General features: G+C 35.2%; 1 protein-coding gene across 7 annotated transcripts in view; it reads left to right on the top strand.

The window, feature by feature from the left end:
- LOC110403045 (rab proteins geranylgeranyltransferase component A 1-like) overlaps positions 1-23,187 on the top strand; it is a 117,150-nt gene that overhangs the window by 39,054 nt on the left and 54,909 nt on the right. For 5 of the 7 annotated variants that reach the window (XM_021405808.1, XM_021405805.1, XM_021405810.1 and 2 more), the window contains exons 9-15: positions 4,237-4,314; positions 7,501-7,605; positions 7,802-7,865; positions 8,582-8,678; positions 10,982-11,080; positions 14,292-14,452; positions 19,119-19,287. In XM_021405808.1, the coding sequence (XP_021261483.1) occupies positions 4,237-4,314; positions 7,501-7,605; positions 7,802-7,865; positions 8,582-8,678; positions 10,982-11,080; positions 14,292-14,452; positions 19,119-19,287 (773 nt within the window). Of the gene's footprint in view, positions 1-4,236; positions 4,315-7,500; positions 7,606-7,801; positions 7,866-8,581; positions 8,679-10,981; positions 11,081-14,291; positions 14,453-19,118; positions 21,179-23,187 lie in introns of those variants that run through there. The other 2 variants (XM_021405811.1, XM_021405807.1) reach the window with 2 other exon arrangements.

Raw genomic sequence — 23,187 nt, forward strand, 5'->3', positions numbered from 1 at the left:
GGCAAGAAGCAAGTAAGAAATATTGTTTGCATTTCCATAGACCATTTGTTGGAGTACAATTCAGAAGAGATGTGAGCTGTTAACACACTTCAGCCATTTGCTATGCTGCATTATTCATACTGTTTAAAAGGTATCATGGTATTAACTGTCCTTGAACTATCTAACGTGGCTTTCCAGTGCCAATACGGTTTCCATTTTTGAAGTAAAGTTTGCAACATCAAGCTTTTCTTTTCTTCCAAGTTTATCATCCATGAAAGCTACGCATGTGCCATTACTGGCTTGAATTTGTTCTTATGGGTGGTGTCAGGGGCAAAAAGGGAACGAATGTTCTTCAGTACTGCAGAATATCTTTAGTATGTAATAAAATATTTCTTTCCAAACATAATAATATCAGTGTGAGGTACGCAGTCTTCTCTGCATCTGTATTTTTTGCAGTGCCTCATTGGATGGTCATTGAATGGGCAAAGAAATGTGGATGAGTTACAGCTTATATCTTTAATTTCGAAGGAGACTGCTGTCTCCTGACTGACCCTGTTTCCTGTGAGCTGCTCTTACAAACAATGCATACAGCAGTATGATAGGGAAGACACAGACAAAGGTTTTGCAGAAATAGACTTTCCTGTACTTAATTGGTATCTTTCATTAAATAAGATAAGGCACATTTTTAACAGAGGAGAATAAACGTCAATTTCACTTGGGAATATATTCACATATCAAACTAGTTTTTAGTTTCTTACCTGTGGAATAATTGAACTTCATTAGGAAATTAGAACATAACAAGCAATGGTTGAATGATTAGTGTTATTGCTGCATACTTTCTGTAAAGTTTCAGTAATACTTTGTACGCTTGTAATTTAGAACTCAACAGTGGTTGGAACTCAACAGTATGGCTTTAGATTGGCTACCAAACTGAGAATTAAGAAAATCCCTTTCCTGTGACTGGATGAATTAGATTTATTTTTAATTATTTTTTATTCCACGTTAATAAAAAAGAAAATACTCTTCCTATTTTTTAATAATACATGATTTATTGGAATTCATTGAAGAGCTGTAACTTCAAAAAAGCCACAAGTTGTAAGCCATGAAATTCCCACACTCACCCTGGAAGTCGAGGAGAGCTACATTCCAGCAAGCCACTTTGTCTTTCTCGTATTGCGTGCTGTAGCTAGACTGATGCCTAGCTTAATGCCCTACAAGTATTAGAAATGTGGTAACACTAATCTTTTAAATTACAGTGTAAACTCTACTAAGGAAAAAATAGGATTGCACGTTCCTTTATTTTAAATGCAACACCTACACAGACTCTGTTAATAAGGCAGTGGATGTAATTTCTAATTTTTATGTCCTCCTAGTTCCAGCTCTGTCCGTTCATCTGTGAGCTGAAAACTAAATAGCTGGGTCCCACTAGAATCTAGGGGAATTAAAGGGCCATTAACAGGAAAAATTAGAGTATCTTTCTCCATTATGGTAAAATGTAACAAGTTTGTAGCATGTTCAGTACTGTAACAGACTGTTTTATATTTTCTTGTAAGAAGTTATTCTGGATAACAGCTATCACAAAAAAGGCACAGATTTATTTAACCTGTAAGAAAAAGGAAGACTTGTCAAATGCCACTTGATAGCATTTGGCAGTTATCTCAGCAGTTCTATCTGAGGATACTCAGTTTATGCCAATATGAAGATTGTATTCTTTCTTTTCTGCATAGATGAGAAGAAGTCAGTGATGGCTGATTGAAGTGAATGATCCACAGGAGAAAGTAGAATAACAAAATAAAGGTTCCCAAGATATATCAGGCAGTCCGAACAGCATAAACTTGAAATTGTAAGGGATCGGGGACATCTCCCTTTTTTACTTATTTCCATACTGGCTGGAAATTTTAAAAAGAGATTGTTTCTCTTTTAACATAATTGGAAAAACATTTCATCAGTGTTATTACTGTTTTGCCTTTTGCTACACTGAGAACTTCAGCCTGTTTTGTATTATTCTTACACTAAAAATACCTTGAAAATAGTGCACTGTTAACAACAAAAAAAAAAGACTGAATTGTTGTCCATACTTGCTTGATAGCATTTTCAAGATTTTCATCTTATACTAAGATTTCTGAAGAGCTCGGATTAAAGCTTTTTAGAACTAATGATAATGCAGCCATTTGAATGTTAATGTGGTCCAGTAAAAACTTGGGGCATCACTTAACATAAACTAAGCTTTTACTTATTTATTTTTGTTAATTATCTTTTGTCTCATCATATCAACTGAAAACTAATCCCCAGAGGTTTAGCCTGGAAGATCTAGGAAGTTGGGATGGGGAGATGAACCTGAGATCATATTTATCACAAGCGACAAGGCTTGTGCAGGGCTTGGAGAATATGTCCTGTGAGGAGCGACTAAAGGAAGTGGGGCTGTTCAGTCTGGGGAAGAGGAGGCTGAGGGGAGACCTGATTGCTCTCTTCAAATACCTGAAAGGTGATTGCAGGGAGAGTGAGGTTGGTCTCTTCTCACTGGTGACAGGTGACAGGACAAGGGGAAATGGCCTCAAGCTGCACCAGGGGAGGTTTAGGTTGGATATCAGGAAAAACTTCTTTACAGAAAGGGTTGTTAAGCACTGGAACAGGCTCCCCAGGGAGGTGGTTGAGTCACCATCCCTGAATGTGTTTAAAAACCGTTTGGATGTGGTGCTCAGGGACATGATTTAGCAGTAGGTTGTTAGAGTAGTATGGTTAGGTTGTGGTTGGACTTGATGATCTTTAACATCTTTTCCAACCTGAACAATTCTATGGTTCTATCAGCAGACCAACTGAACTTCTACTGTGCTGCTTTATGGGAGAGCAATTTTGGATCTTGTGCGTAGGACAGATTCATCTGGCGAAGGCTTTGGTGAGGGCTCAGTGAGACATCCTGGCTAGTGATGAAATCTTGCAGTGGGCTTGCTTCATGTGAAGGCCCAGATTTCATTCAGGTGCTGTCATACTAACTCTTTGGAAATGGAACAAAGATTGACCTTTTTAAAATAAGTGGGAAATCTAAGTATGATTTGATTTAGCAGATTAGTCTCTGGGCCTAGTTGCAAGTAGTCCGCAGTGAAACACAGCGGAGAATGGAAGGCACAGGTCTTAGAACAGAGGCAGCATGTTTCTAAGCAGGAATGCATGCAAGGTGTAGCAGCAGGTTACTTCTTAAAATTAGCCATGTTACAAACGGTGTGGTAAAATATACCTGTGTAGGACTGAGATTGAGTTGTTGACCCCTACATCAGCAGTGTTGTTCTGAACTGTATACATCCCACTGCATCAAAGCCCAGTACAGAACCATGGCCAGATGATTATTGGAGAACCTCTTACTAAAAGCTATATCCTTTAAGAGTTGGTATAAACACGTTCAAGAGTAACTTCCTAACACTTCAAATCAAACAAATTGTGACATTTAACTGTCAGTCTCCTTGGAGTATAAAAACAGATGAGTTGTAGTTCTGGCTTAATGTTTAGGTAGTGTAATTTACTTTCTCTTGTGCGATTGCGATCTGTTCCTAGATGGAAAACTGTTCAACAGCTTAGTTAATGTAGCTTTTTGAAAAACTGACTTGTGGATCTGGTTCCTTTTTCTGGTTAGAACACTTTTTTATTATTATTCCATGCATAGCAGCTAGATCTTAACATAGGCAGAACTTGGAGGAATCACTACTTGTAAGAGGATGCTTTCAGATTTTAAGTACCACCCTTTTCTCTTGCTCTCAAAATTTAAGCTACTCATAGCCAGTAAAGTGGCTACACTGCCTAGTGTCACGTACCAACTGACAAGTAATCCCCAGGGATTCGTAAGAGTAAAGGAATAATTTTTGAATCACACTTAAAATTCCAGTAGAAGTTTGGTTTGGTTACTGCGTGTTCTTCTCATTCTATACCATCGGCAGTGTAGTGTGGTCAGTAGTTCTTCTGTCTGTCTGCGGTAAATAGGTGCTTTTCCACCCTAATGATTGAAGATGATAACAGAGAATGAGTTCTCAAGCTAGTGTAACAATTTAGAAGACAAAGTGCAAATAAAAAAAAAAAAAGTTAACAAATGTTTTGCAAAACTATATGACAAATATGCCTTATTTTGATTAGGTTTTGATTATCTGATTCAGAAATTGACTTGTCATTAAGAATGTTGTACTACAACAGTGTGCACAGTACTTTGCCTTGCTCACGTTGCTTACAGTTAGTTGTGATAGAAGTAACCTTTATTTGGTATGTTTCTAGGATGTGTGCTGTATTTGGTGGTATCTATTGTCTTCGCCATTCCGTGCAGTGCCTTGTAGTGGACAAAGAATCTGGACGGTAAGGATAATATAAGTAACCTTCTGTTTATATACAAAATACAGATGAAAAATGTGTTAGGTCAATTTAAAAAAAAAAAAAAAAAGATTCTTCAAAGATCCTCCTTGATATTAATAACACATCAACCTTGATTAAAAGTAATTTGTGTATAGGTCCTCCAGAACAAGGAAAGTGGGTCTAGAATATAGAAACTAAATTAATTTCCCTGTGATATTACTACAGCTCCTGATCACCCAAGCTTGGAAGACAAATCATTTCAGCTGCCGAGGGCTGGTGATGAGTGATGTTAGTTTTCCTTGTGGCCTTACCTACTCTAATTGATTTTCATCAGATGACAACAAAGCCCTCTGTTATTGCGTTTTTAAAAATGGAGCTCACCTAAAGACTCATCAGATTAATCTCTGCTGATAATGCATGTCACTCCAAGAGAAAAGACTTTAATGAGTTTTTAGGTAGATTGTTGTCATAAACTATGCTGCCCTCTTATTCTGGAATAAATTCTTTTACAATATCAGGCCTGTAGGCAGGCTTAAAGTTGAGGTAAGAAAAATCAACCCAGAGTTTTTCCATAGTGGCATTTTTTTTAACACCTTTGTAGATTATTGTGTGTGTTACATACATTTTATCTGTCATTAGTCTACCTGCAGGCTTTGATTCTTTTGAGTCTTTTTGCTTGTTTTTCAGCTGTAATTGAAAACTTGAAAACATTCTGTAGAAAAAGTAACCTAGAAAATATGTAGGAATACTAGTAGTTTGTCTTGATTACAAATAAGTTAAACAAAAGACATACAGACAAATCGTGCAGTGTTCACAAATAGTTTACCAACATCTTTCATAGACTTCCGAATTTCATTCAGATCTTAGTGCAGTTAGTTTTTTAGTTTTTTCGATGCTTAGACTTTAATGCATGTAAAGACAATTTATACTTATAGATAAAGCCTTGATTTTTCATCTCTAACTTTTTATTGTCCTTTTAGTGTTTTAATCTGACCCTAAACGTTGCCAAAATTCATTCCAACGCTTCTCCAGACATGGCTAGCATTCTGTCTGGCTCAAGAAAACTAACAAGCAGTTCAATATCTAGCTGAGCTGCTTTTCCACTCTTTTTTACTATCTGTAATTGTATATACAGAGAGCAGTCGATTATAGTCCTGACCAGTTACATTCAGCATATTATTCTAGCCCTTTTTGAAAGTAAGATTCAGGGGAGACAGCATGAAATTATGCAAACTTTTAGACATACTTTTTTTTAAAGTTTCATTAATTCACTTGCAAATTTCTATTTTTTATTATCATATCTGATTAGGTCCAGTGTTCTAGTATATATGCAAAACTTCCTGCACTCTTGATGGAAAGTTAATGCTTTGTTAGAAAATTTAAAAAAAAAAAACCAATAACAAAAAACACCATGTTGCTTAGTTTGAGGTTAAAGCAAATTGAATGTATTCATGATGATTATTTTCTTTTTTGTTTTCTTTCTCTGTTTTTATTGTAGGTCACTTATTTGGCTTTGTCTAACAAACTTTGAAGTATTTTAGGTTACGTGTGTTGTGTTGATCAAATAAATGTCTGTTATTAGTATTACTTTCAAAATATGTTTCCAATTACTTAATTACATCTCGAAAATGGAAGAGAGATGAGAAATGGAAATTTATACATCTGTAATAAAAAGATATAGCAAACACATAGTAATTTACATATCTGTCTTGAAATACTGCACAGCAGCTTTGTCAGTGCTGGTAAGTCCATTTCAAGGATGTCGCCCTTAGTCCATTAGTTTGGATAATGAGCCCTATAAAGTACATTTATAACTCGTGGCACTGCAAGGAGATGGATTCTAATTTTCATCCTTTTATCTAGACACATTGAAAGAAGGTCAATGGAGGGTTCTGTATGATTCATTGTCCCAACACATATCAGATGACAGAGACCTGATAATGTCAGTGCATGAGTGTCTTCCATATTTGGAAGCAGTACTTGAAAGAAAATTTCTCAGCATCATCCTTTGAAGTAAAGTGGAGACTGATATGAAAAGCACTATCTCTTGTCTGTTCAAAATCTTATCAAACACACAGCCTGATAGCTATTCCTGAACAAAGGAGAGGAAACAACATTTAGCAGGAAAATAAAAAGCATGTAGCTGCTTTCGCTGGCTTTGAGTGATAAAACATGACATTTAATCAACCTTTCCCCTTCGATTACATATAGGGGGGTGGCAGGGGAAATTGTTTCATAAACAATAAGAAAGGTTATAATTAGATAAGAACTGTAACAGCTTGACTTCCTTGTTTATTTGCAATATTCAAATGAGTGCCTGAGAAAGAAATCGGTTAGGTTAACATTAAGAAAAAGCTTCTTAAAGTTGTGAGTGAAACGCAAACACATGTTGAACAGGATGTGATTGAAACTATGAAAAATACTGCATGTTTAAAGTTAAACAGTACTTACACCATTTGAGTTTTAATTACCTCTTTGGAAGTTATCTGTTAGATTTGAATATAGGTATACATGTGACAACCAGATTCATATGAAACAGACTTCAGAAGTCAGTGTTATAAAAGTGTGCTTACTTGTTATTAACTTCTTACATTTTTAAAAAAGTATTGCCTCCACCCTTTTTAAGTTCTCATTTCTGACTAGAAGCAGCAACAGTGAAATCCTAGCCCTGATAAAGCTGGTGACAGCTGATTGCTGTTACTTATGTAGGTTTGATGCTCATCTTCTCTTGTAGTATAGATGGTCTTGATCACAGAAGTTACAATAATGTCATTTATTCGTAAGCACAACTTGCATGTCAGGATATTTACTGATAGATGAATAATGTGCAATGGGGGAAAAATAACACCATGATGAAATCATTCAGAGTATGACTTTTCCATATAGTGTGAAGTGTGAAATATATGCCATTTTCATGCATAGTCAAATGGCAGTGTTATTTAAGTTTGTTTTCCTTATAAAGTGACAAATTTATTAATATTCTAACATGTACATAAAAATTGCATATACCATGTAGAACGTATAAGTATAGGATTTCTTTATCAATTATTTTAGGGGTTCACATGATGATAAAAATGTACAGATAATTCATTTGACAGATATAAATGGTGTTCTGCATAACTTATTTAAAACATGCATACTTTTGTTACTTTGTCTGAATTTATTAGTTGGGTTTGAATTTTTTAACAGATGCAAAGCAGTTGTTGATCATTTTGGACAAAGAATAAGTGCCAACTATTTTATTGTGGAAGATAGTTACCTTTCAGACAGCGTATGTGTAAATGTGTGTTATAGGTATGTAGTAAAACAGTAAGTATAGCATATCTCTTCAAACAGTAATGTATAAAGTATTCTGCAAATTAAACTTAAAAGTATATTGTTTCCTAATTAATCTTTGTAGCACAACCTCGTTCTGTGCATAGTTCTTCTCTTGTATATGCTTGCAGGTTTTTTCATCTTTCTGAAATGGAATATTTTTATTTAATTACAGGCAACTCTCCAGAGCAGTGCTTATTACAGATCAATCTGTGCTAAAGACAGATTCAGAGCAGCAGGTACATATCAATTTTGTTTCACTTACCTATTTATGAACTGTATTTATTAATGTTTAAACCATCTAACTGTTTTCAATTAGTTTATGCTCTTGTTTCTGCTTGAATCAATGTTTTTGATCAGCCTTCTCTACTGATATTTGTGTTGATAAAAGTGTTAGTAATACTACTGTATTTTAGTTCTATGTCTGAGGTTTCCCTGATTGTTGGTTCACACAATATTACTTAACGGTTTCTTGTTTGTTTAAGGATTTTTTTAATATTCATTCACTTTTATAGCTTGAGATTTCTTTCATATTTGTTCAGATCTTTTAAATTCTCTGCTTTGTCAGTCTTCTAACGCAGATTGCTGACCTTAAGTGTTTCTGCTGTATGCTTCCTGTACTCTCACGTACTTAATATTATCTGCAGGCTAAGAATATAGATGACAAAGAAGCGTATTCTTCCTAACCATTGTAACCAGCAGTCCTGCATTAAAGTACTGCTCTCATTCCCACCTAGTAGTGCTCTTGCCAGCAGATTTCCTAAACTGTCATCATTTTCAGGACTGTGATGTGAGGTTTTCTTTCTAATTTGCTGTTGAAGATGTTCCAAACAAAGATGACCTTATTGACTTCTGTAAAAAATTCATGTATGCATGATCAGGGTTAATACAGCATAGATGAAAATTGCATTTCAAATTAACTTCATATTCAGAATTTTCTCTTTCTGCTTGGTAGGTTTCTATTTTGACAGTGCCTCCAGTGGATTTAGGACAACCAGCAGTTTGTGTCATTGAGCTGTGTTCCTCAACTATGACATGCATGAAGGACACATGTAAGTTTATGCATGTGGTATGTGTAATCTTAACTGTGTTTGTTCTTTTGACAGTCAACTCTGGAACAAAATTTTAAGAAATTTTAACCAAATTTTAATTCCGTTGTTATATAGCAATTAGGTAATAAAAAGTTACTTGAGAAAAATCTGTACTAAAGTTACTGTTATCAGCAGGTAAGAGAAATAGTCCACTGTCTGTTTTTTATAGTAGTCCAGTGCTTAAGAAACATAATACAAGATTCCTCTTGCACTCAGTTTTGTCTTCATTTAAATTTATGCACAGTAATGATATCTATAAAAAGCTATTGTGGTTCTCATGACAATGAGATACATTGTTCTTTGTTTCTAATTAAGATCAAAATTAAGCACTGCTTTTGCAGTTATGTGGCAAATGAAAGTCGCAGTTTTATTAATAATGGGATACAGTTCTGTTTGCTTTGCAGTAATTATAAATTAGTGCCAACTTTTCTCTGATTGCTGTATATTTTTTTTTTACAGTGTACAAAATTTCACATTGTATGTTTTCTTTATGCTACAAGATTATTAAGGCTCCTGAAGATTTAGCAGAATAGCAGATATGTTAGTGGAGAGCTCTGGGAGATTGTTACTCCTCCACTGTAACTGAGATTCTACAGTCTTTAAGTCAAAATGTGAGGATTTTTTTTAACTTAGACATGGTTGGTTTTCTATAAATTTTCTGTCAAGAATTTCTCTTAGCACTGTGCTGAAAATGCCAAAAACCACCCAAAGTATTTTCTCATTTCTGAAAAAAAGCATGTAAGCAAAAAGCTGTGGGTTCGGTTATATAGATGTTGAGATATTTTTTTCCTTGAACTCCTTCACAAAATATGCTACATTCTTTAATGAAATTTATCATTATGTATTGAAATGAGTTGTATTTTAGGAATAGCTCAGTTCTTGTTATGGGAAATATTTCTACTTTTTTTTTTTTAAACAAACTTTCACATGATTATCTGTAAATAGCTTTTGACTAACCTGACCGATTTCTCTTTCAAGCAATTATTTAAGATAAGTTTACAAATGCATCTACTCTTTCATCACTCTGCATAAATGACAGGCACATAATCTGTATTGCCAGTTGAGTGGAACCAAACTCCTTCACTTGCCCTAAAAATTGAGACTGTAATGATGAAATCATGAACTGAACTCATCGTTCTTCTTGCTGGAAGAATTACTTGAAGACAAATGCTGGCAACCACTGTAACTAATGCAGTTATACCTGAGTAAATCAAATATAATCAAAATATATACTGATGACTGTAACTCATAGCCATAACCTTAAAGGTAATAAAAAAAGATTTTGCAGGAAGTAAATAATGAACTTTAATAATTTACAGCTGAACGTTTTGTTTTGTTGGAATTTTTTTTGAGGAAAGAATAGGTTGTGTTACAGTGTTTGTAGTTGTAAACGTTTAGGTAACAACAGAAGAAGACTTTTCATTGTCACTGCCTGTGCACCCAGATTTAAATCGTGAGTAGCCTAAGCAGGCAGAGTCAAAATTCCGAATTCCTGCTCAGTCCCAGTGTAGCCATTATTGAAGGGTGTTGACTAAAGTACTGGTATTTGTGGGTTAAGTATGTTGCTGAACTATCTGACTGTCAAGGAATATGGAATGTACTCAAGGATGTTCTTAGAGTTTCTAGATATCATTAATTGAAAATATGAATTTGTTCTTTCTTGATATTAGTAGTCACCTATTCATAGAACAATATTCTCTCAGTCTGTAGTACTGAGGTTAAATTGTATTTTGATCTTCAATTTATATGGATGAGAGTATAATCGTGAGTGAGATTCATGGGTGAAAGGCAGTTATTGGGACACTGGTACCTGGTGTATTCACAAACTCAGAAGAATGAGTAGATTCTTGTTGGAATGAATATAACTCACTTGTTGTATGTTGGAGGATGCCATGAGGAATTCATGTTTTGTGGTGCTTTTGTTTGTTTTTAAGTAATTTGGTAATGTTACTTTGGAATGGGAACTAGTATTTAAGTATGTGTACATGAGCTCATATCTACTACTTGTTTTAAAATGTTTAATACTGCTGCTTTGGTTCCTTTGTAGGTTTGTGCAGAGCTTCAGTGATAAACCTCTTAAGAAAATTTGTGTGGTGTATGTACAGTGTATTTTACATAATACAGTCCTAATCTGGGTGAAAGGAAAGTAATTTATATGAAGAGCAGTGACTTCTAACAGCCTACTGTGCCTCTTTAAAAATTGTAAATGGTATTTATATATCTGCATACTGGTGATTGTAATTAATTTGTGTTCTCTTTCACAGATTTAGTCCATTTAACCTGTCCATCAACAAAAACTGCTAGGGAAGATTTAGAGCCTGTTGTACAGAAGTTGTTCAGTCTAAATGCTGAAACAGAAAGAGGTAAAAATAACTATGTATTATATGAAAAATAGGACATAGCTATTACCGAACATCTGAATCCATCATCAGAATGAGCATATGTGGTGAGCTGCTATTTAGATGACAGCATTTCAAAGCAAAGGAATCTGTTGAGAGTGAGATGATGATTGGGCAGATGTCACGTTTCTTGTATTCCATGATATAATGTTCCAAGTATTCTTCAGCTACAGTGTACCTTCAGTATACAAGGATCATAGATTTAAGTGTCTAGGACTCTTCTAATATTTAGCACTTCTTTCCCCTATGGAAATTTATTTGCTCCTCAGCATAACTTTCAAAGGTGCAGTAGAGAAATGAACTATTTGTGCACCTTTATTTTTTTCCAAACTATCCTGTTTTTAGTGATCTCTATCACTTCTCTGTGATAAATAAATGAATAAATAAATGAACAACAAAATATCATAAAACCCCGGAAGTAATCTGCTTTTTTCCTCCAACTGCCAGATGTGCTCAGTGCTACAGTCTTCTTACTTTTCATTTGCCTTCTTCTATCCTAATGCCGTTACTTATTCTTTCCATCTTCAAGTGCTTCCTTGTTTGCTATTTTTGAAATTCTCTGGATTCTGCTTTAAGCAGTGGAAGTGTAAAGTTTTTATGCACTGCGTTGTTACTGAGAAGACAGATTTCCAGTCATTTCCAGTAATTATTTAGTTCTATATTTGAGAAACTTTGTCAGTGACTTTCATGAACTTTGACCGTGAGATGGACAGTTTCTGAGTGCCAGAGTAGCTGTTGACAAAGCAATCATCCCTGAGATACTTCGAGCTAGTTTCACAGAAATACTTGAAATTTAGTCTTGTATTCTTGAATTTAATTGCATTTTTGAAGAAAGCTCGTGTAATAGGTAGTGTGCACGTAGAAGCTGCTGCTATACTCTAACCCTGAGTGCAGTCTTTTTAAATAGTCTGCCCTCTTAAATATAGCAAACTGTAGTTCTGCTATGAGAAACCAATGCTCCCCTGTCCGTAGAAGTGTTTGACTGTATATATGCCAGTTAGTAAGATTTGGATATATTTTAAAACACAATCTGTTTGCTTGTAGTAGTTGCTCTAAAGCTTCGCTCCTGGTCACTTCATACATTCAGTTAGAATTTTCTCATATTGAAAAAAAAAAACAAAAACAACCACATTCTTTTATGTTCACAGTCTTTGTTTTTCCTCTCAGGTTTCTGTAACCACAAAAATGTTTTGTGAAGAGTTGGTTTCTGCTGCTTATAATCTTACTTTTCTGTGTTTTTTGCCCATTTTTTCCTCTATTTTTTAATGAAAAAGCAAATAGCTTATTGTTATTGTACAACAGTAGGAAGCAACTTTAAATAAAATCCGTTTTCTTACTTTTTTTTTACAGGAAAGTCAAGCTTTGTTTTGATGTCCCAAAGATGTAAATTTTTTAGTATATTTGTAGTACAAGAGTCTATATAAAAGAAATACGTTATTTACAGCTAGAGTTCGCAAGTTTAAAAAAAAAAAAAAACCACGCTGTAATCACTTTTCATGTTTGCATTTGTTGATTTAAAGCCTGCTGATTTCAGACCGTTAACCTTCAAAATATATCTTAAATTTTCAACACGGTACCATGTGTTTTGAAGAATCAATTGGTGAAGAAAAGATTAGCTTGCAGTTTAGCATCTTCTAGTCATTGGGGGAGGGGAGATAGCATTAATCTTAATGTTTAAAGTGATCCAGTTTTGAAATGATATATTGTTTAGAACCTGACTGAAATTCTTCTGTAGAAACTGTGTGATCATAGGGGTCCTCAGGTGCACTGAGGCACTGAAAAGCTAGTTTTCACTGACACATAGGCCTTTTTATCATCAGGATGAGGTAGTGGTCGTATTTTAATTAAAATGTCAGAACAAATACTGTTGGAGTTATTGAAAATGAATCACCAGATAAAGTGAGCACTGGGCCATGGCAGGTCAGAGAGGCAAAGTCACCTGGAGAAGAAGACTCCATTCATTTTCCTGCCTAAATGAGGAAGAAGTAACTTTTATGAGCAATGTGAACTTTTAAATATATTAAAGAGCATCTTGCCCTGTATTAAGGCTCAGACTTTCACAGGCTGATGAATTTAATTTATATTTCAAATTCTTCAAGATGTTTAGCACCTATTTTTAAGTATTTGGCAGTTATAAAAAGATACTAAAATAGTAGCATAGTAGTAGCATTCTTTTTTTTTTTCAAATTCAACTGTTTTAAAATACTTTTTTGAATGCTGTTATGTAGTAGTTTTTTCCTTGCGAAGAAGTAAATCTCACAAGGTCTTTTATAGGCTTCGTTTATTTTAGAGGATCTAAAATAGCAAAAATGGGACAGCAAATATGCCAAACAAACAGTATCTATTAAGCCTAGAAACTGTTTTGTTCATTGCATTCTGTGCTGTTAAAAAGTGACCTTCATCTTCCAAGATGGTGGGTTGGTTTTTTTTGCCAGTGTGCAGAGAAATTATATGAACATGCAAAGTAACTGCAAGAAGGTATAAACGATGACCAATCAAAACATAGTTTACGGTCATTTTGTATTTGTTATGTGTATGAGTAGTTTTACACAGTACAAATCCTCAACAAGTGTAGATAAATATAAATTAATGAATGATTATCATTTAACAGTATTTCCGAAGTATAGAGACTTTACATGTTGCATATCTCAAATAGAGTGCTTCTGGTTTTAGGTAACTCTTTATCTGCAGTTAATATGAGGAGTATTCTTTGTTGTTGTTTTTTTTTTGAAGTATGGCATTTGTTTATGCTGTGAGCATTGGCGAGTCTCCTCATTGGCTTGAAGAAGCCCAACCTTGAAGCACACCTCATTCAACCCACGTAATGCTCATGGAATTTGTCCAGAATAAGCTAGACATCATGATTTGTAAAGAGGTTAAATTTAGACAAAGCTTCTTGGCACTCTTCATTTAGATGATAATGCATTCTTCTGTGGCATATTGAGTACAGAATAAGTAGGGTTTATATACCTATGGGGAAACAGAAGTATGATGAAAGAGTATCTCTGAAAACAGTGGACAGTAAAATTAAATAATTTAGAAATACATGTTTATACATATGGTGTATTATGGTAATTTTGTGTTAATAAACTGACTTTTATTGTACTAGATTATGTATTTCTTTTATTACACGTACACACTGACCATGAGAAACACTATTTTTCTTTTTATACAGAAACTGAAGAACTGGAAAAACCTAGAGTCCTGTGGGCAGTATATTTTAACATGAGAGATTCTTCAGGAATTGACAGAAATTCATACAGTGGCTTACCCTCAAATGTATATGTCTGTTCTGGCCCAGACTCAGCTTTAGGAAATGATTGTGCTGTCAAACAGGTTAGTAGGACCAGTATTTTTTTGATTGCCGAATTACCATTCTGAAGTACAGTGCAGTCTGTTTTTGTTCTGGGTTATTCTGCCTTTTAGTAAGTAAGCAATAGTCATACATCTGTAAAGCTTCACAACTGGACAGACAAACAAGCAAAGTGAATGTCAGTGGAATTGAGAAATGGAAGAAGTTTCAGAAGAGGAGAGTTAGTGTATTGACATTAGCAGTAGTAGATGGTTAATCCAAAAAGGTATAGAGAATTTAGAAAGCAGCACTACCTGAAGATGATGTTCTTGCTAGGATTGTTACTTGCTTTAAATCTGTCATTTCAGTGGTACAGCTCTCTAAAATGTGTAGTCTTTTGTGTGTAAGGTTAAAGGAGAAAATTGTAGAGAAGCAGTATAAATGAAAGGTCAGAAAAGCCTGTCTACAGTTCAACTTGGAAAAGATGTCAAAGTAGTTTTAATACCTGCAGGATTTGGCCACAAGCCCAAAAACTCTTGGGTCAAAAAACCAGCATAATTACTAGTCTGTTATGTTAAGCTATCTGTCTCATCTTACCTTGCCTTTACTTTAGTACTACTGTATAAAAAAATCTATAGTGCAGTTGTATCTCTGAAAGCATTGAGAGGAATCTCACTGTACGTACAACCTTGAGATAGTATTTGGCACCAAGTCACATTCAGTTCTAACTTTTATTTCTCAGTATTTTGGTATCTGTGTATCAGTTTTCACCTAGCTGGAATCCTGAATTGAGAACCACTTGCAACTTGCCTAGTAGTAGAATTAACAGACCAGGACTCAAATAGAGACAAAATGCTAGTTCTTTGAAATGTGAAAGGTTTAAAGTGAAAGCTCCATTGAAAAAAAGGTAGGTGGAGAAATTGTGAAGTAGCTGCCTTCTGTGTTGGCCATACGCGGAGTATGCAGGAACACGAGATCATCAAGGTTGTGTACTTAGAAATTTGTTAAGTATTTTACATTGAACCTCTTTTTATGCCTTCCCAACTACTATTGAACAGAAGAAGACAAGATCTTGAGAGTATGCAGATTATGACTCGTTCAACAAAAGAAGACTGCAGGATTGCTTCTCCTTTGCTCTTCCATTCAAAGAGCGGTTTTGACAAGGAAAGTGTAGATTCTTGGGCAAATCTGCCACAGCAGTCACTATGATGTCAGGGTGCTTTCAGACCTGATGTGTGAGAACATTTTTACATCTTCATAGGATTAACTGGCACTACTCATTTTTAAAGCTGTTTTTTTAATGGCTCAGTTCAGACAATGTACATGCTATCTTCTAACTAGTTGCAGGAATTTTTTATGACTAAGTCATAAACCTCTTAAAATAAGAGTTTAAAATGTAAAGGCTGACATAGTCTGAACTGTAGGGTCAGAACAGTGTAATTAAGGGCTAATAGTACCCTTCATTTTGCTTTACAAGGCAATAATTTGCTTCCTGGTAGGATAAAGGATTGTAAAGACAAAAAATAATGCAAGACAATTATTATGGTAGCGGTTTTAAATTGTAAATGAATCCTTTTTTAAATGATTTTTTTTTCAAGGTAACTTGAAACGCTGCAAGTTAAAAGCTGTTTAAAATCTTGTTTTTTATATTTGTTAAACAGCTTATTTACAGTTCAGGTAGCCACCTTTTCTAGGATTCAGCTTTATTCTATCTTAAATGCTCCTGTTCTGATTAATGAGTAGATCAAGCTGTTTTTTAAGTAGCATAATTGTTGTAGTTTGCCATTATCTCACTGATGGGCAACAGATTTCACAGAAAAGTTAACTTAATACATCTCGGAGGAGAAACAGTCGAAAAGAGCATGACACACTGGCTTTCAGAAAGAGTGGAAGTTAGGGATTTTTTAACCTGTTTTAGATTTTGAAACAGACAGTCACTAATTTGAGTGAAAAGTACCTTAGTGTGAACATGTTTGTAATTAAAAGTCATAATTGGGGGGGGGGAGCAAGGAGTGTATGTTAAGACCAAATAAAGACAAGGCTGAATGTAAGGCAGAACATGCAGTTAGAACATACCCTTCCCATCTACTGTGAAGGTACCTTTGAGACAAGTGGAGAAGGGAGATCATGGATCAGAAAGCTATTAATAATTATATTTTTTAAAAAGAGTGTGTGTTAGTTTTGGAGATAAACTATATGCGGTTTTCCAAGCTATCTAACAGATTATCTTTGCTATTTTTTTCGTTATTGCCACTAGTTATTACTAATTTCTGTCTGTTGGGTTCTTTGAATGTATTGATGGTACATTATTTGTAAGGTAAGGTTGCACAACAAATGATTGATTATCTGTTTGCAGCTCAGTACACTAAATACTTAGTTCTTGTTTTGTTTTAACTTAGTGATAAATTTTTAGTATAGTGTTTAATAGAATTGATTAGTCTGTGTGCCATCAAGGGGGGTAGTTAGGATGAAGTAAAATACTTTTTATTCATAGTAATGAGTGAAAGTAACATACTTTTATTCAACTTTAAGCAGTTTGACAGTTGTGAATTAGAATATCTGTGCAAGTGCTTCACATGCTTACGTCTTACTGCGTAATCAAACGTGTACTTAAACCTCTGATACACTTAACTTTGAAGGAACTGTTTACTAACTCAATTACTTACAGTAAATATCAGTATGCTATTAATATGTCAAGTTATTATTGGTTATTTTGCATGACTTCAGCTGGGTAAGGTTAACTTAAAAAATTGTTAGACCTGAAAGCACTCTGTACCATTAAATTGTTCTATTATAATCAATGTCATGATGTCCTACATGGCATACTGAGAATTTCTTTCCATGTTCAACCTCATAATTATTTGACCATTTTTGTTCACTGACTAATTGGAGGCTAAAAAATTGTTCAGAAATGCAACAGGAAATGTTTAAATGCTCTAGTTTTTCATATGCTTAGTGCAAAATATGGCATTTTCTTCAATATTCTATTATGTGTAGTAATTCAAGTCTGTTTTTGAAGTTTCAAGGACAAGTGAAGCCTTGAAATACTTCTCTTACATTCAGAAATGCACCTTTGTAAGCCTTTTGTTGGACATTTGCTCTCCTTTGTCTTCCAGACTTATTAGGCAGAGTTTTTACATTGCAAAACCATGTTTTTGAAGTAGATAAACTAATTTTTGTATATCTATTCACATGTTAATATAAATAGCTTTAAAACAGTTATGAATGGGTATGGAAAAGTGAAATTTAGGAAGCAGAGTGAAAAATGAAATTGAGCTGGGAGTAGACAGGGTCATTTAAGCAGTTAATAATGGACCCCTACATTCATTCGCTAGTGATACAAATCCACTGCTGGTGGGCAGTCAGGTTTATCACAGAAAGCTGTTTGGTACATGCTCAATGCTGTATTAATCTGAAAACAATTCCCCCTTGTCCAGGAATCCGCACTGTGTAATCAGCCTTAGCACTTGGCAGTACCTGACCCTACTGACAGCTTTTTCAGTGCAGTGTCTGTTAATAGTATCAATGTAAAAATCACCTGTATTGTTGCCCACGTGGAAGCTCTTCTAGTGGGTTAATTTTAGAGCATAGTTTACTAAACAGACAAAATTGAGAGACAGTGTTCCTTTGCCTTGGAAGAAACGCAAGACGTAACTGGTGTCTGTATCAATTATCTCCATTTGCCATGGAATCCAAGGGGATTGGAAAAGAAAACCTTGATGGGCGTTGTGGTGATTTAACTTTAGTAGGGAGCTCAGCAGCACCATGCCACTCTCACTGTCCTTCCTCAGAAGGACAGGGAGAGAAAATACTATGGAAAAAAGCTCATGAGTTGAGATAAGGACAGGAAGATCACTCACCGGTTCCGTCATAGGCAAAACAGACTCTGTGTAAAGGCAACTCATGCAATTTATTGCCAATTAATAACAGATTAGAGCAGTGAGAACTGAAATTGCCTTACCCCATCCACCCTCTTCTACCTCCTTTCCCTGAGCAGTGTAGGAAACGGGGTCTGCAGTCAGCCCATAACGCTTTGCCTCTGCATTCCTTCATGCTCACTCTCTGCCCCTGCTCCAGGGGCACCCTCCCATGGGATGCTGTCCTTCCCGAACAGATCCCGCATGGGCTCTGCATGCAGCTGCAGCTCTTCAAGCGCTGCTTCAACACGGCTCCATACCATGGCACCCATCCTTCAGAAATTGCTCCAGCACAGGTCTTCACGAGTGGTACCTCCTGCCCCACCACAGGCTCCTCTCCATAGCAATGGCCTGGGGCCTCTTCCTGTAGGGGAGCTCTCCAGGAGCTGCAGCTTCCTTCAGGCCACATGCACTGCCGCGCCATGGGCTTCTCCATGGCTGCATGTGGCAATCTGCTCTGCGTGGTGCCCAGGGGCTGCAAGAGAACAGCCTGCTCTGCCATGGGCATCTCCTGGGGTGCAGGGGAACTTCTGCTCTGTTGGTAACAACTTCCTGGCTTTGCTGGATCCTTCTCTTTGGAAAGAGGCAAGATCTTTCCCATCTCTTTGAGTTAAGATATCTTTATAGTGGGAAAGGATTTCTTAGACAACTGCGGGATGTGTTTACAAAACTGCCAAAACATTAAGTCAGTATTGGTCTGAAAGAACGTATAATTTAAATTTCTGCACAGTACTTCTGTAAGATATTACATTTCAAGGTAAAGTTACTTTATTGTGTTTGTTTTCCTTAATAGGCTGAGACTATTTTCCAGGAAATGTTTCCTACAGAGGAATTTTGTCCGGCACCACCAAATCCAGAAGATATTATTTATGATGAAGATGAGATTGCATCAGAAGAGACAGGATTCAATAATTCACCAGAGACAAAACCTGAATCCTCACCTCAGGAAAGCAGTAGCAGAGGTAGTACCGCTGTTAAAGAGCATATTGAGGAATGAATTAGATCTGTACTCTTAGCAGAAGAGGCACTTGACAGAAGTTAGTTTAAGGGAGGAAGGGCAAGAAAAAGAGACTGGGAAAAAAAAACATGATACTATTTGTGATTGCCTTGCTTCCCTTAGCTTGAATAATCTTTCTCATTCAAATAGCTTCATTAATAGCTATTTCTCAATAAAGTCATATGTCTAACTGATCCAGGGGTATTCATAGCTAAAATAAAATAAAAATCATAAAACAAAGCATTTGAGTTTAACATGTTAAAATATAATTCATTATTTGTTGGAATAATTTGATTTTGGTTTACATCTTGGAAAGACTCCTCCATCTTTTAGACAGTCAAGTCAAAACTAATTGAAAGATCATGAAAGGTTGCTTACCAGTCGAAAGGTCATCTTCTGTTACAAAGTGTCAGAGTTCTACTAAAAGCCATTGTGCCTGTGCTAGTTCAATGTAAGTTTAGTAATCTGTACTTCAGATTGCTTTTTCAGAAAGAAACTTAAAGGCAATAATGTTGACGGTTCTGGAATGGCTTTAGACTACATAAGATGTCATGTTTAATTTGCATAGTGAAAAAAAAATTAATGGTTTTGAAACTGAAGCCATGAATTAGAAATGCATTACATTCAGAATGTTTTTCTTAAGAAGAATGCATAATTACACACTTTTACCAGTCAGTTAATTTACTGTAGTCAGGAAAACAGCACAATTTAAACTTAGTGCTAGACTTCCCAACAAAATTCAAACTCATGTAGTGAGTGTAACTATTGTTACCTTCCCTGGATTTGTTGCAGTGTTTGGACATCTGATAAGCCAGTAATTAGTTTTTTGCAAGTATGATGTCTGAGAAGTTTAGCGATGAACTGAGATTTTCCATGCTGAGGAGAAGGTTCAACTGGTAATTCTAAAGGTTTGTACTGATCCCAGTTAATAGGATTAAAACTAGTGTGATAGCTGTACGTGATGCGTTTTGTAATGATAATCATAAAACATTTCTACAATAAAATTTATTAAACTATTTATAACGGTAGTTTATATGAAGAGTTACAGAACAAGAAGACTGTTGTAAATGACAAGGCTAGACTTGCACTTCTTCTGAACAATGCTTGAAATTAGATATTCAGATTATGAAAAGCATTTAGCATTTATTTTAAGATTTACCTTAAAACATACTCCAGATCAACAGTGTGTCTAAATATAGAGATCAGTGAATTATGATGAGTCAGAGTTTAAGCTTGTACCTGAATTTCGATATAGTTCTAGCAGTGCTTAAATAGTGTGTGTAAATAAAAATGCCATTGAGTGATGAATATTCAGCATTGTCTGAACTTGACACAACCAAATTTTTGTACAGTTTTACAGTGCATGTGCCTGCCTTCAAAGTGGCTTCATGCCATAAAGGTTAATTAATTTATTTTTTTACAGCATGACAGATATAGTTAACTTTGTATTGCATCATTATACATTGTCGAATTTGCATTTCAAAAACTAGTTTAGTGCTTACCTTCTTTGCATATTGGATAGGCACTGTTGTGCATATAATCCCAAAGACCCCAGAAAAATGTCATTAAAATGTTTCCAGTATTAAAGAACAGTTATCTTTGGATGCTTGTGATTGGGCAGTTCATATATATTATAGTATTAAGCAGACTTACGCTTTGTTTGGCTGTAATTACTTTGTGTGTATTGGAAAGCACGAGTATCTGGTAATTGTATTTAACATCTAAAAATCTGTATAAGAAGTGGAGGACCTAATACCTGTTTGTCTTTCGGTAGTGGGGATCATAGTTGAACTTTTCATTTTCTATGTTTACAAGGAAGTTGTCTGATGAAAATTAAATGTTTGCTTGCAAGTGCATTTTTGTGTGTTTTCTTTCAACCAAACAAGGAAAGCGGATCATTTTTTAGCAGAAGCTTTCTGATAATTTTGTTCTTTACTTTCAGCATACTGCCAGCTGTAATATGATTGAAGCTTAATGTGTGTGACAGTATGCTTACATAAAATAGCAAGTTTTTAAAAAATAACATCTTAGTACTTTATATCCATGTTAAGCAAAGTTTGGTTATCCTGCAAATGTGATTTTAGATGAGACAGAATAATCTGCAAGTTACAGGTTATGACTTTGCACTACATTGATTGCTTAAAAATGTTTTCATGCTTTACTCTTGTGGTAAATGGAAATTTGAAGTGCTTTTCCTATGCTACTTGAGTACCCAATTGCAAGCTTACTTGCAATAGCAGTAGATAACACTGATTTTTTTTTTTATTATTTTACAGAACTGCATTTTGTTCTTGCTTTAAATGATTTAAGCATACAAAGTGAGGGTTAAGCTTATTTGAAGTAGTTTTTAAGGCTTGTCATACAGGATGTATTCAAAAGATAACATGACTTTTTAAAAACTGGCAATTTATCTGTAGGATTATTAATAAATCAAGTTTAAGAAAGATAAGGTTAATTGAATTTTTAAACAAGTAGCTGTATTATCCTTCAAGCACCTTGGAGCTCATACAATATTCACACTTTTTTTTTTTTAGGAGTGCTTTGATATGTTTGAATTCCTTTTTTAATGAGTACTTTCTTTTTCACTTGGTTAATTGGATTAACTCTTAATATTCAAACAGTCAATTTTATGCCATTTTCCCTTCTGCTGTTGTATTGCCTTATCAGTGTGACGGCAATTAGTTACCCTTCCTTTGGAAGTATTTTCAGCTATGAAGCTGCTACGTCTGCTTTTTCTGGTGATGATGATGCTTAGGGCCATTTGACAGGTAATCATTAGAACTTGGATCCTTGCAGGCTATGGGGTCTTTTATCCTATCATTGCTGGGGGATTTATGTAGGTAACTCCTATTAATGTTAATGGGACTTGCATGTGTAAATCCTCCTTGCATCAATGGGAAAATTGACCCCTGGAAAAAGAATCTTCATGTTAGACTTGCTGATTCAGAAAGTGCAGACACTCTCAGCTCCTGTGTTGGAAATGTGAAGGGTGGGTACATGCTAGCTAGCCAAATCGTTGTACATCAGCAATGTGAGTTGCAGTAACTTAATTTCAAGTACAATTTGCTTGTAATCTATTGATTAATGAAAAGTAGGAAGTATTAAAATAGTGTTTTCATGCAGTAAGAGACTAGGTTGCTTACAGTCTCTATTCTCAGCTGTTGAAAGGATAAAAATCACTGTCTGAAAACTTTTCCACCTGGCATTGGGAAAACATCAACTATCCACTTTCCACATGTGGTAGAAAGAAGAGAGCATCAAACAGGTGGAAATAGCTAAAAAAGGACTGACGTAGTGGGAGGGGGAGGAGAATATGAGGGCATTGGAACCTCTGTGCTCTGAGATCAGCTGTCTTGCACTTTTATTCTACCCTTCTGCTGTGTGGGATTACACAATTTCTAATTGTTGATGGACTTGGAGGGTGTGGTAAAAACGTTATGTGCTTTAGGGAATTGAGGCAACAACAGCTAGCAAAGAATCTTATAAATGGAGCAATGCCTAACACATGCACTGAAGAGTTTACAGTACAACTGAGTATTATTTTTTGTTTCTGTGGATATATTTGTCCATCCTTTATTGTGCATTTTGATACTCAGTTACTGTTGTAGGTCTTTTGTATAATCCTCTGCAGTACATTTTAGTTTTTCACATTAACAGTTTTGTATCAGCAGCAAACTTCCCCGCTCCTTTCCTTAAAATCATTTCTGAACATATTCAACAAGTTGGGTTTGAGACAATTCCTATGTTTTTTTTCTAGCTGTCATGACTAGATTTGGTGTTTTTTCAGGAGTTTCTGAGGGATCACACTGGAAGTTTCAGGGAAGGATAACATCTCTATGACCTGTAACCATCAAATTAGATTCCT

The sequence above is a fragment of the Numida meleagris genome, chromosome 8 (assembly GCF_002078875.1).
Source record: "Numida meleagris isolate 19003 breed g44 Domestic line chromosome 8, NumMel1.0, whole genome shotgun sequence".
Taxonomy (NCBI): domain Eukaryota; kingdom Metazoa; phylum Chordata; class Aves; order Galliformes; family Numididae; genus Numida; species Numida meleagris.